General features: G+C 39.7%; 1 protein-coding gene across 3 annotated transcripts in view; it reads left to right on the forward strand.

Annotated features, from left to right (window-relative positions):
- Positions 1-2,232: 2,232 nt before the first annotated feature.
- Positions 2,233-22,013, forward strand: part of CRADD (CARD and death domain containing adaptor protein) — a 262,555-nt gene continuing 242,774 nt past the window's right edge. The window contains exons 1-2 of one of the 3 annotated variants that reach the window (XM_077111609.1): positions 2,233-2,371; positions 10,984-11,288. In XM_077111609.1, the coding sequence (XP_076967724.1) occupies positions 10,991-11,288 (298 nt within the window). In that variant the 5' untranslated portion in view covers positions 2,233-2,371; positions 10,984-10,990. Of the gene's footprint in view, positions 2,372-9,574; positions 9,742-10,066; positions 10,165-10,983; positions 11,289-22,013 lie in introns of those variants that run through there. The other 2 variants (XM_077111608.1, XM_077111610.1) reach the window with 2 other exon arrangements.

Raw genomic sequence — 22,013 nt, forward strand, 5'->3', positions numbered from 1 at the left:
GCTTCCTATCAAGAAGCAGTAGGGGAAAAGACACCAAATAAGGGTGTCCAAGAAGGGCCTTTCTATTGGGGTGTACTATATATTATGGTGGCATCTGTGACCATTAATTTTTTTTTACAAGATTATTTATCAAGAATATGCATTTTTTAATTTTTGCTTTTCCCTGGAGACATTAAGGTGAAATGATATGCATTGCTTATTACATGGGAGATTAGTAACTTGAAAAGCTTTAACTAATATAAAATATGATGTTTAGAAAATGCATGCATGTATCAGGCTCATAAACTAGATATCTATCATTTTCAAAGTTTGGAATCACGTGTGTTAACTCAGGCAAAATGAAAAGACCATTGCTCCATTAAATATTGAGAATTAAATTGGGCTAATGATGTAACCACATTTTCAACTGCTAGCTCTGCAACCACAAGTCACTTTCCTTCCCTGCACCTCATTTTTCAGTTTTGTGAAATAAGAGCTGATTGCTGCATTCTTCTCCATCTCCAGTGCTCTGTGATAATATAATACTGCATGTCCCGTGTAATATTTCATATTTTTTCAAAGAGTTTTCATGTGCATGAACTTACTTGATGCTTGCCAGAACCCATCCCTTCTGTTCGGTAAGAGAGATTTTAGTTAGCTATTAATTTTTTTTTCTTTTTAGGTGCACGGTCCGGGAATCGAACCAGGTCTCCCCCATGTAAGGCGAGCATTCTACCACTGAACCATCTGTGCATCCTAGTTAGCTATTAACCTTGGAGACCTGTTAGAAAACATGTAATCATCACCATTGTATAGGTCTAGCAGAATGTTCGGGACATTTAATCATTAACTAACTTGGGAAATATGTTTTGGAAAAGGTCTGGCTGTCTCTGTGGGATGAGGAGATGAGAAGAATGGTTTCGGGAGCCAAGCCTTGTTCTCCATGTGCCCTCGGAGTGAATCCACTAATGCTGCCTCTGCTCTGCCAGAACAGAGCCGTGGGGCTCGAAGCTGAGGCTCTGCCACTCTACTGCCTTGGATAGTGTCTCCCCCCACCCCCCACCCCCGCCCTGTGCCACCAATTCCTGTCTACCCGGGACCTGTGAATTCAACCTTATTTGCGGTGTCCTCAAGTCAAAATGATCTCAGATCAGATGAGGCTGGACCCGAATCCAGTGAGCAGTGCCCATGAAAGAGGGAAGTGTGGACATGCAGACACACAGGGGAGGCCATGTGAAGACAGAGGTAGAGACTAGAATTATGCTGCCACAAGTCAAAGGACACCAGGCGAGGATGCCACCACCAGAAGCTGGAATAGGCGAGGAAGGAGCCTCTCCTTCGAGTCTTCAGAGAGAGCAGGCCTGGCTGACACTTTGATTTCAGAATTCTAGCCTCCAGAACTGTGAAAGAATTAATTTCCATGGTTTAAAGTCACCCCTGCTTGTGGTACTTTATTATAGCAGCCAGAGGAAACTAATAATGCTACCCTGACGCTACTCTCCTGGGTGGATGTTTCTAGGCAATCAGGGCAATCAGAAGGGAACATATATAGGACAGTATAATATTAATATTAATAGGAAGTAAAGAACTCAGACTTCAGGGTGAGGCTGAAGGGTATTTGAATCCTGGCTCTGACACTTAGCTAGTTGTACTGACCTCATAACACTGTGCAAGGATCCTAATAAAATTGAATGAGATAATATGAATAAAGAATGCCCACAGTTTCTGGAATGTAATAAATGCTCAATAATTTTTAACTTAAAAAAATTAATCTCAGAGATGCTGGGGAAAACCAGATATTATAAATTGGGTCTCAATGAATATGTCATTTTGCAAAAAAAACCATGTTATTCTGCTTTCTGCTTATTTTCTTCATGTTCAAACGTGTCTTAGGCCTATTCACCAATTAATTCATGGATTTCTTAATTCAGGAACTATTTATTGAGTACTGACTATGCACCATGCTCTATTGTAGACACTGGAAACATAGCAGCAAACAAGACAGAGAAAGTTGCTGCTCTTGTGACATGCATTCTAGTGGGGAGGGACAGGTTATAAACCCTCCCCCCTACCCCCAGTAGGTAAGTAAATAGATAAGAAAATTAACTGGTAGTGATAACTGCTAAGGAAAAAAAAATGAAACAGAGTGATGTAATAGAAAGAGCCAGAGAACAATTTTATGTTGGATGGTTGGGGAAGTGATATTTATGATGTCACCTAAGCACAAGTTAGAACAAAGTTCTGGAATGATTTGGCTGAGGGTGGTGGTTAGGAAGGAGAGACGTGACTGGGGAAGGAGAGGAATCAAGGATGACTCCTGAAGCTTTTTGGTTTGAGTGGGTGATGGTACCATTTGCACAAATGGAGAAGGCTGTGGAAGGAGCAATTGGGGGTAAGAGCAATCAGGATCTAGTTCTGGAAAGATTCAGTTTGAGTTGCCTACTGGGCTCCAATTGACAACTGGATACATGAGGCCAGAGCTAAATATTTGGGAGATTGTTTGCCTTTAGATAATATTTAATGGAGTAGGCTGGATGAGAGTACTTAGGAAAAAGAGCAAAGTTGGAAATGGAAAGAGGTTATGGGAGTATTCCTAAAATTTTTACATACCTATGACTTATAAAATACCATCCTTGTAAAATAAGCCATATAAAATAAATTGATAAGGATTTTTTACTTTCTTACATTTAGTAAATGGGGACCAGAAAGAAGTCAGGTTATATTATCTGTTCTCAAACTTATTCCTTAGACACACATTTTTTGAGTGTCTGCTGCATACAAGGTTCTGTATTAAGCCCTGTGTATAGAATAAAATTAGTAGGGCAGTCATGTTATTGGTTGAACGTGTTTACTGGGGGAAAATAGTGTGCATGTACTGAATGATTTGAGTAGAGACACGGAAATGGAGAGAAGATGGTTTAAATTGGGGAGGAAGAACAAACCACGTGACAGCAGCTTCCTATTCGTTCTGCATGTCCGATGTTCTTAGGCCACAGAACTCTATGTGGGCTGGATGGACTTAATGAGGAAGTCCACAGTCCATAACTCCTTCTGTCTTTTCCCTTCCTTTTCATTTCTGGTCAATGGAAGGACTTTCCTGGGTAGTGAGACGCGTGTTTTGATCCATCTCATCCTAGTTGATGGCACTCTAAGCATCCCAGCCTTCACCTTCTCATCTTCTGGTGGAGAAGAGACTTTAAGATCTGTCAGCAGTTTTAATAGCTTTTTTTTTTCTCTATTAAATCAAATATTGACTTCCTAAAGAACAGTTCTAATACTTCAATATTAACATCCATTATTCAAAATTCTATACCTCCTGTGTTGCTGGGGGGTGGACTGGATGGCTACCCACCCATCAGTGTATATGGGAAGTACCATCTTCTGGGCTAATGGTTCTGTTTGCTTTATTTAAAGGCAGCTGAATTTTTTTGAGGATTGTTGTCAGAAAGAACAGCATAGCGCTAATGATGCTGAAACAAAAATCATTATATTTAGTAGTCATTCTCCAATTTTTAAGTGGACTTGATTAAATAACCACAATAAAAGCTTAGTTGGTTCAACTACTTGGTACATTTACTGATCATTCATCCTGGCGGATCCATGACGATACAGCTCTGCTTGGAAGGAAACACTCAGTAGATTCTATGGGCAAGTTCTTTTGTGGTCAGTGTCACTAATTGGTAATGCAAATACTCAGGTTTTTTTGTGGGGATGGGTGGGAGAGGTTCTCTGTCAAAATAACATAGTTCATGCTTTATGATGTCAAATTCTGTGGTCTAACCCAAATTCTTGGCTTCTGCTTAATACAGCTAAAATCTTGTTTGTTTTTTCCTTAACTGAGAAGCATCTGACCCTTTTTCTTAGTATCAGTAGAGGATTCTTCCCTGTCACTTTACCTGAACAATAATAGAAAGGCAAGCTACTAACTTTTCTCCACAAAACATTGTCAAACCCCTTTATGTCCGCTGTTAGAAGCATGTGAATTTCTCTTTAATCAATGATACACTATTAAGTCGATATTCAGCAGAGAACTTAGCTATTAAATTCTGCTATTCAGAGCCCATAGGTTTGGTTGTTACCTGGTACTTGAAAGAAGCTAAATGGCCTCATTTCTTCTTTCAGCTCTACTACTGTGTTTAATTAGCCCATCAGAAAGTCAGTACTTGGACTGCATTATCTTGTGTTTTATATTGGATTAATACCAGAAATGAAATTTGAAGAACATTTTAGTATTTTATGCAAAACAGAAAACCATAGTTTATTAATTTATCCGTTGTTCCTTACAATATATGATAAATTCCTGCTTGAATGCCAGGAAACTTAGACCTTATTTAGTATTCAGACATCCTATTATCTTAGATTCTTAATTGGTTCCGTATCCATCTTTTAAATTTGTTTAGTACTGTTTTATAATTCCTGCTAGTCTTTTTTGAAGAAAATAGGAAAGGTCACTTCCTCAAAGAGGCGTTCTTTGAAGACAATAAAAAATTATGTCCTACTTCCCGCCCCCAACTAGTTTTTCTCAGTAAAGCGCCTTTCCTTCATTTTACTTATAAAAATTTGTAATTATTATTTTTTATTTGATTTTTTTTTTGTTTATGTCTGTCTCCTCCACTACACTGTAAGCTCTATGAGGGCAGAGACCATAGCTGTCTTTTCACTGTTATCTCTACCTGGACCTAGCATGTCATAAAATGCTCAATAAAAACTTGTTGTTGACAAAGTATGAATAAATTATAATAATTAGAGTATTATAAATCACTAAAGTCTTATAGCATAATACTTCAAACTTCTAGAAATATTGGGGTATTAAATTAGTATATGATAATTTTCATACTAAGGTATCTAGCCCCTTCAAAAGGTGCACATATTAGGTTTTTGTAAATAGTTCAAGATTTCTATAACAAGCAACATCAAAATGAGATATCTAGAACTGAAGAGATTTCTAGAATTTGTAACTTAGTAAGAGAATACTTGGTGCAGATGACTCAGGTAATACTTTCTACAGCATAACACCTTTATCAAAAGTTATAAAGAAAGAGGCTGTGCATTCCAAATATAGTTTAGGAGTAACAGTTACAGGGATAGATGCCCACATTTTCTTTGACAAATTCTTTATCTTGGGAGTGGGGTGGTATGGGAAAGGAGACCAGGGCTTCCCTGTTGCATGTCAAGAAAATGGCCAAGATGTAACAGGAAAAAGAATTTAGGCCCAGAAGTTTTGTTTCTTTCTGACTATAATACTTCCCTTCACATGTCCTCTTTTTCTCCATCTTTTCTCTCAACCCCTCTCTCTTGCTTTCCTTTCCTTTAGTCTTTGTATCTCTTTGTTTTCTCCAAATTATGACAGTTTCTTGGCTTTTCCTTGTCTTTCATGACCTTGGCATGTTTGGGTAGTACCGGGCACATATTTTGTAGTACGTCTCTCAATTTGATGTTTTCTCATGAATGGGGGGAGAGGGGTATGAATTCTGGGGAAGAATAATACAAAGCTGATATGTCCTTCTTGTCAAATTGTATTGGAACACGTGATTTCAACATGACTTATTACCTGAGATGTTAAACTTGGTCACTTGGTTAAGGTGGTGTCTGCCAGGTTTCTCTACTCTAAAGTTATTTTTTTCCTCTCTATATTCCATTTGTTAGAAGGGTGTGACTTTTTTTTAAATTCAGAGTTAGAGTTCTTTTATATCATTTCTAAACTTATGAGATTTATGGAAGCTATCCTTTTGTTAAAATTTCTAACTTTAGTGCATAATGGTAGAGTACATAGTTTGTATGATATTGATTTTGGGGGGAATTTATTGAGGTTTCTTTGTGACATAATTTGTATTCTATTTTTGGAAGTGTCTCACATGTGCTTGAAAGGGATCTGTTTTTCTGTTTTTCTCCATGGCTTAATTTTCACATCAATGAGACAGGAAGAACCAAAAATATCCATCTCTTTTGACTTTTTTTTGAAGGTTGCAAAATCAAAGATCAAATTGAAAGGCAAAAAAAGTACCCATTTGTTTTTGTTTTTTTAATCTCTTTTTTTTCCCTGCAAACTCACAATAGGCATATCTCGACACAATTATACATACTAGGGATGAGAGAAAAAGGAAAATATCTGGACTTCTTGAAAATGAATTTGCCACCAATGGGTAACAGGTGCTTAATTCTCTGTGGGGGCACAATTTAGCCCATGGAGAGGGACTGGCCCGAGTGGAGGAGTAACCACCTGTGCTAGTGATTTTGATCTATGGTTGGTTTCTTAGGTGCCCGCTGGCCTTAGATATTTACACAAGTGCAGCTGAATCTTCAGCTGTCCCCAAATAATGTTGTATGCTATTATTGTATGCCTGGGTGGGAGGTGGCCCCCCAAGAGGCTGATTGATGGTAGTTGGCTAGTCATTCAGAGAACCAGCCTGGTCACTTAGGAGGCAGGATGGAAATTCAACTGTATTTGACACAAAAAGAGGAATTTGATGTTCAAGCATCCTTTATGACTAGACCCTCTTGCTTACCATAAGAATTCCATGACCCTAAGATTTTGTATGTTAGTCCAGAATGATGCCCCAATAAATCCCAGCTGATTTGAACAGTGAGTAAAAAAGTATTTGCAAAGTCCCCTTGGGGGAATGGTGAGAAAGGGGGAAAATTCAACTTCCCCAAGTGGAGAATTCTTGATATTCTCACAAGCAGTGTGGACAACCAAAGCAATAGGCTCAGCCCCCAATCTTGGGGTTTGCTCATATGAAACTTAACCCCACAAAGAATAGGTCAAGCCTACTTAAAATTCGGCCTAAGAGTCACCCCCAAGAGAAACTCTTTTGTTGCTCAAATGTGGCCTCTCTCTCCAGCCAACACAATAAGCAAACTCACCACCCTCCCCCTGTTTATGTGGGACATGACTCCCAGGGGCGTGGACCTTCCTGACAATGTGGGACAGAAATCCTAGGATGAGCTGAGACTCAGCATCAAGGGATTGAGAAAATCTTCTTGAACAAAAGGGAGAAGAGTGAAATGAGACAAAATAAAGTGTCAATGGCTGAGAGATTCCAAACAGAGTCAAGAGGTTATCCTGGTGGTTATTCTTACACATTAAATAAGTATCACCTTGTTATTCAAGATGTAATAGAGAGGATGGAGGGAACTGCCTGAAAATGTAGAGCTGTGTTCCAGTAGCCATGTTTCTTAAAGATGATTGTATAATGATATAGCTTTCACAGCGTGACTGTGTGACTGTGAAAACCTTGTGTCTGATGCTCCTTTTATCTACCTTATCAACAGACGAGTAAAACATATGGAACAAAAATAAATAATAGGGGGAAATGTTAAATTTAGTAGATTGAAATGCTAGTGATCAATGAAAGGGAGGAGTAAGAGGTATGGTATGTATGAATTTTTTTTGTTTTCTTTTTATTTCTTTTTCTGAATTGATGCAAATATTCTAAGAAATGATCATGATGATGAATATGCAACTATGTGATGATACTGTGAATTATTGATTATATATGTAGAACAGAATGATCATATGTTAATGTTTTTGTTTGTTGCTATTTTTTTAAAAAAACTTAAAAAAAATAGAATTCCATGACCCTCAGCTCTTACACTCATTCTTCTCATGCTGTCTCTTGCTCTCTTTCCTTCTCTTCAAATGCTCATGGATCTCACTGTTGGCTTCCCATACCCTCCTGGTGCCCCATCAATGCTCTCCTTCAATTAGGTCTCAGATTCAAGTCTTGCCAAATACAAGGGGGCATCAGAAGTTTTTAATCTAGGTGGGTATACATGGGTGTTTACTGAGCTATTTTTTTCAAATTTTATATATGTTTGAAAATCATCAAAGTTTATTGCTGGGAAAAAAAATACTTGTTCTATTTCCCAACAAAGTTGGTAACTGCAGTTATTGGCAGTGTTGCATGAGGTCTGCATTTTATCTGCGTGAAGACAGAGAATGTTGCCAGTACTTGTCCATATACGGAAGAGAAATCTTGCTGAGTAAAGAACAATTCTAGAGCAAAACAGGAAAAGGCAGAGAGTGAAAAGAGTCTCTGGACTACTAAAGAAGTGGTGGCCGGACAATCTGTCAATCACATTTGGCTGTCATAGGAACAACCAACATTTCCACTATGCAGAGTCACATGGTTTACTGGAATAGCCGTGAAATCAGAGGGGCCTGATTAGAACCCAGGTTTTGCTATATTTTACCCGTTAAGATTTTGGCTAAGAAACTTGACCGCTCTGGTTCTACAGTCTCTAAATATGTAAAATGTCGATAATAATAATGATAAAATTATTATGATAGTATGTGCCACCTATATAAAATACTGTCACTTATGATATAGTAAAATGGTATACTGGTATAGTAATACTCTAAAATGATTACAATTAGAAGATTTTGAGAGGGAGATTTAGAATTGCTCTCAATTAATTTGCTTACAAAGGTATTTTCATCTTTCACTAGAGGCGTTAGTTGAGAAAATCGTCTTTTTCTGTTATTTCCAACCAATTTATAGCAGGTCTATCACTTTCTGTATACATCATCCAATTGATTTTAAAATGAATTAATGAATATATTTATTGTCTGATGACCTGATTTCATAAAGGAATTTGAAGGATACTCCATTTGACATTCTTGTATCTCTCTGTATTTGGATCATGAATTTGCCTTCCAAAATAAAAACGCAGTGGAGGTAGATTAACCTTCAGCACCCGCCCCTCTCTCCTTCTGGGGTGCCTCTGTGTGCTTCAGGGGCTGGACAGCCCCAAACTAGATTCCCCGGGTACCCTTGAGGCTAAGGTTCTGGATGCAAAATAAGTTCTATCAATTAGATGCATTAAAGTCAGATTTATAGGTGCTGTTCGATGCTGTTGCTGGTTTCACAACAGCTGCGGAGACTGTTTTGTCTGCAGCAGTGTTTAGTGCCTTTCCTCTGTCACTTGTTCTGTCGCAGTTGAGAGGAGGTTGGTTGGGGGAGTAGAAGAACGGTTTTTCTTCAGTTTTCCTGATTGTGCCATAAGCCAACTTGGCAGTGTTGTTGGGAAGTCATTGCTGGGTGCCCAGCCCTCTCCAGACTTACAATGATTTTGAATGTCCCCAATTCCCCCTGACAGTTCCCTTTCTGCCTAGACTAGGCTATCCGATTGCTCAACTGAATCTTGACTGTTCACTTGTAAACTGTGGACAGGAGCCCTGTGATGTACAGAATTGTCCTTGCATTTTAGTGGAGGGAGAAAGACGATAAACAAATGATAAGTAAACGTTAAATAAGATGGTAATAAGTGATATAGATAATAACAAAGCTCCAAAGTGGCATGGAGCGTGCAGAAGTTGAGTTTTGCAATTTTAAATAGAATTTTAAACAACACTGTCAGGGAAGAGCCTTACTGCTGACTTTTCAGAGAGACTGGACTTCTATTATGTCAATCGTTTTCAAGGCGCTGGTGGAGTTACTGTGTTAAAATACAATTGTTCAAGGACTCCTTTGCTTATATAGCTGACACTGCGACACGGAATTTTCCCTCTGTAGGTGGTTAGATTATTTACCCACAGCAAACATGGCGGAAGAGGCTTCAGGCTGACCGCTGGGTCCCCAATAAAGACGGGAACAGCACTTCCTGCGTTTGCCCTCAACAAAGATGGCAACAACACTTCCTGTTCAAAGCTTTCGCCTTCAACAAAGATGGTGCCTATGGTACAGGTTCCCTAACAGTCTGGATTCCGGTTGCAGATTTTTTTTTTTTTTTTTTTTTTTTTTAAGAGACGTGGTTGAGGACGTAAGTAACAGGAAACCAGAAACCTCGTATCCATCTTTTCTTAAACGTCTGGGCCCTGCGTGGCGCTCCCGCCCCTCTAAATTGGCTGGCCGAGAATCTGAACTGGGCCGGGGGTGGGGTCGCGGCGGTATTCCTGTTGTCTCGGGCCGCTCTGACGATCGTTCCCGCACCCCCTTTTTAGCGGGCCCCGAAAATTCCCCGTAGTCCTTCCTGTTGGTAATAAAAGAGAGCTTCAGCTAGCGAGGAAGGGGATTTTAAAAAGCGCCGAGCTGGGCGTTGGCGTAGACCGCGCACACCCTCCGCGCGGGCCTGTCCTGAGGGCCGCGGGCCTGCCGGGCGGCGCTCGGCTGCCGGTGGGGGTGTGAAGCCCGTCGGTGGCGCCGGCCGCTCCCCCGCCCCTCCCTGTCTGGAAGGGTCGCCGAGGTTCGTGGCCTCCACTCATCCCGCCCCACAGACCGCGGCCACCATGATCTTTGTTTTTGCAATGTGCCTTCACACCAAGCGGGGCTCCTGGCCAGGTCCGGAGCGTGGACATTTGTTATTCTAATGAAAAATAAAATCAGATCCTATTAAATTGCCCGTTCATGCGTGGCAGCTGCAGTGCCGTGAAGATTCCGGATTCTTAGGGAGGAAGGAGTCTGGGACGGGGCATGAGGCACAGCTCCGAGTGATGGGGTGTGGGTCTTTTATCTCGATGACGAAGGCGCTTCAGTGGGTTGGTGCCCGCGGGTTTCTGTCCCCGCTGCTGCCGCGGACCGGCCTCGGCGGGTGCCCAGTGCCCGTGGCCCTGCACGCAGGCTGCAGGTTCTGCAGAGGTGGAGGGGGGAGGGAGTCGCTGATGAGGCGGTGCTAAAACAAAGTCACAATTTCTTCTCAAGTATGTTAAAATCAGATGTGCTCTGTAAGTATTCTCAAATAAGAATAGCTTTTTAAACTGGCGCTCTCACCCACTTTTCTCCCCACACCCCGAGCCTCTTCATTGGACAAGGAATTGAACTAGGACTCCACTGTGTGAAAAGGAAAAACCGAGAAAAAGATGATGCATCCTCGGCGTTGTCCATTGTTTGTAGACGTTGGAAATTAGTTTTCTTTTGGCCTAGCAACCGTATATTGAACACCGTGGCTTGGGACTCGGCTAAGGTTCCAAGTCCCTGACCTTCAGGAGCTTCCCTTGCAGAGGTGCTATCTTTAGGGGCTCACAGGCATTCCTGCAATCTGAGTTATGATATTCTCTCTTCCCAGGGAGAAAATGGAGGCTAGAGACAAGCAAGTGCTTCGCTCTCTTCGCCTGGATCTAGGAGCAGAGGTGTTGGTGGAGGGACTGGTTCTTCAGTACCTTTACCAGGAAGGGATCTTGACAGAAAACCATGTTCAAGAAATCAAAGCTCAAGCCACAGGCCTCCGAAGGACAATGCTACTCCTTGATATCCTTCCTTCCAGGGGTCCTAAAGCATTTGATACATTCCTAGATTCCCTGCAGGAATTTCCCTGGGTAAGGGAGAAGCTGGAGAAGGCAAGGGAAGAAGCTGTAACTGAACTGCCTGCAGGTAGGCCTCAAAAAGATCACTTTAAAACATTACCAGGATAGTTGGACTTATGCTGCTTGGATTTGAAGTTGAGGTGGGGGAGGTGTGTACTGAAAGTGGATAAGGAGTTTGGACTAAAGGGACCTGACATTGGTGGGACAGGATGAGGCGATGGAATTAAGAAATACGGAGAAGGAAGGTTAAAATGAACCATGATTGAGAGACTGGAAGAGCTCAGAGAATACATTTGGAAATGCTTCCAGGAAATCTTGGCAAGTCACTTGGGAGGCATGTTCTCATCAGAGAGCCAGGTCATATCTCAGCCCATGGCATCAGGAACCTTTTGGAAAGTGCAGATGGGAAAGCAGGTTCTGGGCCTACTGATAACTGACGCGTAGGGTGCCGGCGCTGCTGGCTGGAAAAGGTCAGATTCATGAAGAAGACAGCCTCTAAGAAGGCATGCCTTGCACCTGTTCCCTGGACTGTTGTTATGTGTTCAAAGGGTATTATTTTTGAGGTTGGCTGAGGTTATTTGTAAAGGTTACAAGTTTAAGATCTTTCTTTTTAGTTTGGCTTTGTTCAGACACGTGGAGTGTTTAATTGTAAGGACAGTGGTTTGGGGAGGGTCCTCATTTGAGTTTAATGGGTGTTGGAAGCTGCGGAAAAGACAACAGTGCTAGAGCTATTAGGATGGCTTGAAGTAGGAAGAAGATGTGATATGAAATATTTGATCCTTCTTAATATCTCCCATGACTACAACTTTCTTCAAAGATTGAGGAGCAGGGACCTAAACTGGCAGCAAAAAAAAAAAAAAAAAAAGTAAAGAATAATTGAAAATTCACCTGCAAATTTTAGCAGACCCACGAAATCAACATTCTTTTGGGTTTCTGATAGCAGTGATAGTTAGAACTACTCCAAGTCATGGTCACCAGACTTAGTTATTTTTCAAATAGCAATATAATTGGTTAAAAACCAGATAGATATCAATAATAAAATACCAATATATATATATACCAATACCAATAAGATACCAATATATAAAATAATATAATTTTTTTGCCCACGGACCTCAGATTTTGAATGACTTTCCAATCCACATGAATTAAGTAATCATGATTAATACTTCCATTTTTGGTAATAATATATGTATGAATGTTTAATCTGTATGAAATAACCAGTTAACTCTGGAATACTTGGTAAAATTCCTATGGAAAAGTAATAATATCTTCATTTCCTAGCCTGACCAAATTACAGGTAAGTGCGTGTTTTAAACTTTTTGAAAGGCTGGAAATAGCTGAGCTTTGTGGACCAAGGTTAGATTTTCCTTACAAAATTACTTACTGTAAGTGTCTGAACAGTACCCAACTAAAGGATTTATGTAATTTCCATGACTTTTCTAAAAGCACAATAGAATTTACAGAATTGGGAAGGGGTTACAAAATATTAGGGTGCCCAGTGTCTATTTGTAGAATTTGAATTAGATGTTGGAAGCAACAAATAGATGAACTGAAAACCTTTATGTATCAAAATATTTAATTTTATCCTTTTTGAGCAATATAAACAGTACTGTTGTGCTTTGTTCAAAGTGATGTGACCCCATGTTCACTTCTCAGATTCATTCAGAAGACAAGAAAATATTAAGCTGTTTTTTTTTTTTTTTTTTACCAAATGGTGAAAGTGATAGAAAAATTGAGGGAAGTTTTTTTTTTTTTTTTAAAGCAAGAAAAATGAAACATTATAGAGTAGGAAAAAATTGAGGGTATCTGTTTTAGAAATTTAGAAAAGTGATGTTTTCCCCCCAAGTTTGTTAATGCTCAGGAAGTGATCAAATGAAAAGATGGATTAGCTACTGAACCAAAAAAGTGCACTTGATCATTTTACATTCTGTTGAGTGACACTGCTATTGAAAAAAAAAATTCTGATTTACACATCTCTCTATATGTATTCCACAATGACAATTACATAAATTCAGTTTTTATTAAATATTGAATATTTAAATAAGATTAAATATATAAGACAAATATAATAGAGTATGGAGAATAATTAGGCAATGATCACTTATCTCCCCATCATTAAGTTTAAGAAAAATAGTATTACTGTTGTCTTCAGGACCCCTGAGTCCTCCTTCTCAATCGTATCTCATCCATCACCTCCAACGCACACATCAGAGATAATCACTACCTTGAATTTGGGGTTTATCATTCCCTTGTTAACGTCATAGTTTTCCATCTCATCATAATCCCTTTTATAATCCACATTATGGGAAATCTAGTATACCATATATTTTAGTGGTTTATGTATATATTTTTATGCATGCAGAAGGAAAGGGATGGAGGAAATGGGATATTTTAAAGGAGTCGCTAACTAACAGCCTTCTATTATTTGGTACTTTGGATTTTTTTCATAAGTCTTTAAAGTAATTAATTTGATGGAATATTTTATTTTTAAATATAATTGGGATTGAAGTACTTGGAAACCTAGGCTGTTTTTGGAAATCCTGGGGAGAGTTTTAGAGTTAAAATGCCTTCCAATTTAGTGTTCCTATGAAAATGGACCCAGAGGTCTATTTCCCAGTTCTTCAGTTTTATAATAATTTTAACAAGCTTTAAACTTGCCCATTTAAATATTTGTAAAGTCATCTTTGAGTTTCAAGGAACTAGACTATGGAAAATGTACTTATACTTTTTACTCATTTTGGTTGTGATTAATTTTTTTGATTTGGTGGTCTTCTCTTGAGACAAATGGAACTGTATGGCCTTCCCTTTGAGCAAGACGATGAGTCTTCAAGAATGAACTAATTTTAATTTATTTAAACGTTTCCTTGTTTTGGTTTTTTCAGAAATTCCTGTTGTTCTCTGTTTAATTTTTTTATGTTTCATTTGTAAATTTGGAGGCCTTGTTTGTGATTCACCCTAGGTAGTTGCTTCTTATTTGTATCTTGATCTTCTCTACTTTTCCACACTGCCTGCTCTCCCCCAGGAAATCCCAAAACATGCAAACATAGTGATGAATAATTGTGATTTCATGTTTTTCTCACCCTGTAAGGACTCTTACATTTTAAGAGAGGAATTCTGGTGATAAAATGACTTAAGCCAGCCTGGCACTGTGGAAGGAATACTTCACGATGTGTCCCTCACTGACCAAGGTCACATACTAGACACCAGATCAGCTGGAAATTCCTCTCTGGGTTCCTGTCAGGTCATTTATGAGATGAGGATAGAATTGTATCTGGGTGAAGGCAGCATGTGTCTGCCACCTGGTTTTCTCACTAGTGATGGGCCGTGTCTGTGCCGGCAAGCCAACTCCAGTTCCTGAGCTGATTTGAATGTGAAACGAAAGTTTATCGGAGCACCAGGTTCACAGTCTGGTGGGACTTGGCCTGAGTCGTGGTGGGAGTGACTCCTGAGACACAAGACTCCCTGTTCCACTGTATTTCCCTCACTGGAGGCCTGGGTTTCAGCCACGATTTTCACTTAACAGTCTGCCTGGTTACCCTGGCTTTTACCTTGGTCTTCTTAGGCGTGTGTGTGTGTGTGTGTGTGTGTGTGCATGCGCGCGCGTGCGTGCGCATGCGTTACCATTCTCCTCTCCTCCTCTCTAGCCTAGATTCCTGTGTCACGTACACTTAGTCACTGGCAAGCAAGGAGGTCAGATCCCTGGGAACATTGCTCAGGGCTCTCTGCAGTATCATCAAATGCCTGAACTCTCTAGATAATGTTTTCTGCCTCTTGGGTGGCTGTTCCAGGGCTGACGATTTCTGTATATCACCAGCATGATGATCGCATACTTCCTAAGGATCAACTAAATGCCAGGCACTAGGTATATAAAGACATGAAATCTTGAGACCTCTACATTAGCAGAGGGGATTCATTCATTCAACAATTATTTATTGAGTACTGACCATGAGCTGGATATCAGGTGCAGGGGATATAATAGTAAGAGAATGAAGTCCCTGGTGTTGCTTGCTGGATTTTAGTGGGGGGGCAGGCAATAAGCAAATGAATAAATATTATACCAGGTGGCAGTAAGTGTTATGAAGAAAAGTAGTGCTTGGGGATGCTGAGGAAGGGTGCACCATTTATTGTAGGGTGGTCAGGGAAAGCCTCTCTGATGAAAGGACATCAAGCAGAGACCTGATTTCAGTGACAGAGTGAGCCACGTGGATGCATGGGGGAAAAGTGTTTCAGAGACAGGGGAACCCAAGTGCAAAGGAGCTCCACTGGGAGCCACAGGTAAGTGCAAAGGAGCTCCACTGGGAGCCACAGGTGATAATGTGCTTGGAGCCCAGACCTGTCTGAGATGACCCACATTGCATCAGTATAGGTTTAGTTGTAAAATCTGTTGCGAGCCCTGTATTGTGCTCCCCCAAATGTGAGATGTGTACCATGCTTTTTGGGTGGTTCTTGAGGTGACTTTACATGATATGTGGAATGGGATTAAATAATATTGAATCAAATAGTAAAGTTATTTCCTTTTTGTTTCTGTTTTAATCCTGATTACATGCAGGTGTAAGCCTCTGTTTAGTCCAGATATTTCTATAACACTTTACTTGACACTTGTCAATTTCTCTTTTTAACAAAGATAAAGAGGTCCTCATGCTTCAATCCTTCAGTGAGCAACATTGTTAGTTATGGTGTTACTTGTATTAATTTTGTGGTTTCCTTCCATTTATGACATTGAAACTATTTTCTATTTATGAAGTTCATTTTAAAAATACATTACTCTTATTTAAGTAAAACTAAGTCAACATAAAGAAAAATCTTAGAAATAATAATGATAGGAGGGTATGGTAACAAGCATGAAGATACTTTTCATATGTTTTCTCATTTAAAAAGAGGCACAGGGGCTTGGGGGTAGGAACCTTCCCCTGGCTGGCTTAGCCCAGAAGGAAGGTGCCAGCTCTAGTTCTTATAAAAGATAGGACCTTATTCAAGATGCTTTACTGTTTTGCTCAGTTTACGCACGGAGACAAGATTGGTTAAATTTATTACTATAATTACCAGAATGACTTTAAGCACATTCATTCTTTAATGTAACAAAGTCAGCAAAATGGAGCTATATCCTGGTTTTGTGGAATTTTAGAGCTACAGGGGACTCACAGATCATCTAATTTTTTTCTGAGAAAACCAAGGACTAGAGAGATTGTCATCTTGCTCACAGTCACACAGCCAATTAATGCAATTTATTGCCGGGACAGGAATCCAGGCCTTCCAACTCTTGATTTAGGACTTTTTCTGCTGCACAATCTTGGCTCCCCACTGGGTTTGAAATGGAATTGTATTATGCTGTAGTGTTAATAATTGAAATGGGCTTTTAAAAATTATACTAATGCATTTTTCTTTCCATTTTAAGAGAAAATTTTCAAGGGCTATAAGAGGTGTACTGGGATGAGATTTTACTAAAATATTTTATTTTTTATTAATGCTAATTTTAATCATTTATAAGGAAATTATAATAGTTCAGTATTGCATTTTATCTGAAGATTTTTTCCCTCTTGCTTCAGCAAGGCTGACATAAAGGAAGAACGGAAGACTTTTATTGAGTATTTATGGGACTAATGAAATAATGCATCTGTTGGCAGCTAATTGCAGTTCTTTCTAGGAATAGCAGACCATGTGACAGGTCTCTCCACAGCAGCGATGCCTCCATTTCACTTTTAGAAAGGGATTTAATGTTCTTTTCTTTTACAAATTCTCACTGTGATTTTTTTTCTCCTCCTGTGGATGCATGGGCCATTTGGCTACGTCAGTTTCACTGTTGACCATCAGGGTTGATTTAGCTCATGGTTTCTTAACCCTGGCCATACATTGGAATCACTGGGGAGGTTTAACAAAAACTGCTGAACCTATGCTCCACCTCAGACCAACTTATCCAAAATCTCAAGAGGTGGGATTTTGGGCAGTAGTATTAAATGCACTTACATGCACACACTTACACTGACACACACACACAGATGCCTTGTGCGTTAGAGTCCAGCAGGGTTGAGAACCTTGAGAGCTGACCCGCTGCTTAGGTGCCTAGTTACTATTTCACTTGCTCTGCAAATATAGGCCTCCCAAAGCTATATACGTGCTGAAAAAATTGTTTTATTTTCAAGTCGGGGGGTAGAAGGGTGCTAGAGATGGTGCTTTAGAAGGATATATAGTTTGCTTTTTGTTTTTGTTTTTTTTTTACCTGTGATCTCAAATATTTTTTAATTACTTGATTTTCTTAGACACTGTTGCTCAAGAATATTTCAGACACTCAGACTGTGTCTATACAGGTATGACTTTATTACCAGTATTAAAATCTATTAGAGCCCTATCAGGATATATAGGTTACATGCATATGGAATGAAATCAGTTGGAGGGTTTTGAATCAGCTGGTGAATTTGGATTTTGGGGGAAATTGTTTTCATTGCCTGTCCAGACTATTTGATAATTACAAACCGTCCACAATACTTTGTGCTCTGTAGATCCAAGTTCTGTCCAAATGGAGGGAGAACCTGCTCCATTGCCAATGGGGAACGAGTTGGATGCTGCTCTCAGATACAGTGTGAGTTGAAGATGGCTTGAGGATGGAAGAGAGGAGGAGAGAAACAAATGGCCAGTTGGGAAGATTGGGACTGGCTTAGCCTGTCCATCTGTGGGTTGGTTGGTCAGTCTGTCTGTCTGCCTGCCTGCCCATGGTTTTTGTTTGTTATTAAAAATAAATATCAGTTTTTTTTTCTGTGTCTTAAAATGACCTCAAACAACATCAGTAAAATGATAGTCATATTATTTTGGGGGGGTTTACTGTGCCAAGCACTGTTCTAAGTACCTTATACTTGTTAATTTAGGCTTTTCTGCCCTTCTTTTTAGTACCTGTTTGTCCTAAGACTAATTTCTGGTTGGTTTCTCCCTGTTCCCCATTTCTCTTTCTATCTTTTTTTTTTCTTGGTCTGTTGTGAGGTCATGTGGGGTCAAGGAACAGAGTCCTTGGGTTTCTCCCATCCCAACTAGGTACCTTGAGAATATAAAAAAAAGACTTAAGTCGTCATGGCTGTGATTGGAAGAGGGTCAGTGTGTTGGCTCTCCTGAAACTGGAATCAGGTCCCACTTTTGCAGCTCTTAAATCACGCTTTCTAAAACTGTCAGTTCTAATACTGGCTTTTCTGGTGATGTGTCCTCAGTGTTTAGCCATATGCTTAGCAAGATAGATTCCTCTTTTTATGGATATGGTTCAGACTTGTAAGCTGCTGTTGTAGCTAGCTCCAGGAATGTTTGCCTTTACTTAATTTTAATAAGCGCTGTGTTTATACTTGTTCATCAGAATGAGCAGTAAAGAGTATAAGTATGTGACTCTTTGGAGTGCATTTCCTCCAGATAAAAATGAACACATTGTGCTTTTCCCAACAATAAATTTTCATTGAGAAGGAAATATGACCACTAGAAGTTTGGGGCAGGTTTTAATCTTAGGCATTATTTTTGTCAATGTTATAAAAGAAACTTTAACTTGTTGCAAGAAGTGCCAAGTAGACAATTCCTGGAAATGTTCATGTTCTATTTATGCACAGCACCATAGCAGAGAGGGTGGCAACACTGTTACCGAAATAATATTGCTGAGATCTAAGAGGTGGTGAATGAGAGGCTTGTGGTCCTAAATACAGGACTTTTGAAGCACCTCTCGGTTCTACCACTTGTTGATAAAGTATATGGATGCTGAATGGTCCATATACCAATGGCTTGAATGGTGACTAGCAAGCAGAGTATCTGCTGGGAGTTTTCCTGTTGGTGAAACTGTACGGTGTTAGAGCTGGAAGGGACCAAAGAGAGCCTCCCTCTCCCATACAGAGGAGGAAATGCAGGGCTGTAACCAAGTCCAGCAGCCCATGTATCGGAGCACTTTGGTTTAACAGTAGAACTTTGTGCTAACATAAGGAAAAATAGGAATTCTCTGAAGTACACTGGATAGTTCACGACTTTGTACAGATTGCTAAAATTCAGGGCTCAAGAAGTGCAGGAGTGAGGCAACTCTGGGGATCTCAGGCCATTGTATGACCATATCAGGATAAGCTCCTCTTCTGTGCCTTCGTGCAATATTCAAAGTCTGACTAGTCTAGTGTGGGTTATGAGCTCTTCCTTTAGGATACCAGAATCACCTGGAGTGGAGAATTCCAAAAGGAAAAGGTGATAATTTGAGTAAAATGAGATGTCTGCTATACTATATTGCCCTCATTCTTTTTGGATGTAGCAGGTCGTGTACCCACTGGCATGGAAAGAAATGACAATTTTTTAGAGAAGGAAGGTGTTCTATGTAGCCTTCATACAGCAAGGCTGAGGTTGAGGGCCAGAGGTGAGAGGAAAGGCACAGAAGAACAGATTTTGGAAAATTTTTCAAAATTAGAAGGAGAAAAAATATTGGGGGAAAAAAGAGGTTTAAGAATATTGACATAGGGAGGAGGTTGAAAAGAGAATTTGGATTGGGTACTGGGTCTAAGGGCTTAAGGTGTATAAACCCACTTTATCTTCATAATAACCATTTGAGTAATTACTACTGTTATCTCCTCTTTACAGACGAGAGACTAAGGTATTGGATAAATTGCTGAGGGTCCCACAAGTTGGTAGTAGCAGAGCTGATATTTGAACCCTGCCAGCCTGGCTCCACAGTCCATGCTTCTAATCACCAGACTATCCTTTCTCTAATATCAGTTCATAGTTCTGATTGGAGCCATGTGTCTTAGACCTAACCTGGGCTAGTTACAGCTTTATTTTCTAGCCCTGTCTTGGTTTGGGTCTTACAAGTAGCCAACATTTTCATTGTATTTCAGTTTCTGTTTTATTTTAATAGTTTACCAAATGGGAGATTAAGAAAAATAATAACAGAGAAAATAAAAGGCCTTTTCTAAGAAATGTGATTAGGCAAAATAAAGATTTTGAATGCGATTGGCATGGAGTTTTTGTTTCTTTGGTCTTTAGACTTATCTCCTCCCTTTTAATCTCTCTCTCTCTTTTTTTTGTTTAATCAGTCATTTGATGGTATTATGGGCAAAAGAGCCTTTTCTGACCTCTTTTGTATTTGTTTGAGTCCTTTTATTCCTTCATGTGATAGGCAGTGTTCATTCAGGAGAGTGGAACCATGCAGTAATTTGACAGGGAAAATTTACTATGAAGATTATTAACTAGTAAAAAGTGGTTAACTTTGGTTAGCTACTAAAGGAGTAAAAGGTCTCGAAGGAATGCAGGAATAGCAAATGGAAGAAGATACCTTTTCTAGAGCTGAAAGAGAGTCTGCAAGGAAGGTACTAATAACTTGGAAGAGGTCCTCTCTACTCCAGTGTGAATCAGACCTCATTGGAGATTAAGTGCCTGCCACATGAATATTTAGCCTGCTCATGGCCAAGAAATTTGCTAGAGATTTCTGGCTGCAACTGGTCTGTAAGAGCAGCCCCTGGGTAGAGAGAAACTTGGTAGAGGATGTGGGAGGGTCAGAGCTGATCCTCAGAAAGCAGTCTGCAGAGTGGCAGAGAAATTCCCTGGAGAGTGAGTCCCAGTGTGCCTCCCAAATGGTTCTGGTAGTACACCCTAGAGAAGATGAGTATCCCAAAGGATTAAGAAAAGCCCTTCCCTTGGTACTCAGTATCCTCCCAGTGCCCTCTATTGACAAAAACTAACACTGCGCCATCTGGCAAAGGAGAAATGTTTGCAGGGTCCAGCTCTACTATCACAAAGCTGGGCAAAGACAGGTGAAGTTAGAGCTGAGAGGTAATGCATTTGGCCTCATCTGTAACCTGATGATAGTACATAATTCCCAAAGTTGTTCCGAGAAATTTATTTATTTATTCATTCAACCAACGTGTATTAACATTGTTGGATACTTTGCTAAAACCCAGAGGTTTTGGGTGTCATTGTCTGTTCTTTGTCTCTATCTATGGACCCTGTACGTCTCTAGAGCAGAGACTTTTTTGTGTGTGCCTTAACTGCTTTTGCTGATTATTTATTTATTTATTCAACATAACAACATACAAACACAAACATTCTTACCATATGATCATTCCATTCGTTATATAATCCATAACACAATATCATCACATAGTTGTATATTTATCACGATCATTTCTTAGAATATTTGCATCAGTTCAGAAAAAGATATAAAAAGAAAACAAAAAAACTCGTACGTACCATATGCCTTACCCCTCCCTTTCATTAATCACTAGCATTTCAATCTAAATTTATTTTAACATTTGTTCCCCCTATTATTTATTAATGTTTAATCCATATGTTTTACTCTTCTGTCAATAAGGTAAATAAAAGGAGCATCAGACACAAGGTTTTCACAATCACACTGTCACATCGCGAAAGCTATATCCTAATACAATATCTTCAAGAAACATGGCTACTGGAACACAGCTCTACATTTTCAGGCAGTTCCCTCCAGCCTCTCCATTACACCTTAACTAAAAAGATGATATCTGTTTAATGCGTACAAATAACCTCCAGGATAACCTCTTGACTCTGTTTGGAATCTCTCAGCCATTGACACATTATTTTGTTTCATTTTGCTCTTCCTCCTTTTATTTGAGAAGGTTTTCTCAATCCCTTGATGCTGAGTACCAGCTCATTCTAGGATTTCTGTCCCACATTACCAGGAAGGTCCACACCACTGGGAGTTATGTCCCACATAGAGAGGGGGAGGGCAGTGAGTTTGCTTATTGTGTTGACTGTGAGAGAGAGAGGCCACTTCTGAGCAACAGAAAAGGTCCTCTGGGGATGACTCTTAGGCCTAATT

This window comes from Tamandua tetradactyla, chromosome 7 (genome assembly GCF_023851605.1).
Source record: "Tamandua tetradactyla isolate mTamTet1 chromosome 7, mTamTet1.pri, whole genome shotgun sequence".
NCBI lineage: Eukaryota > Metazoa > Chordata > Mammalia > Pilosa > Myrmecophagidae > Tamandua > Tamandua tetradactyla.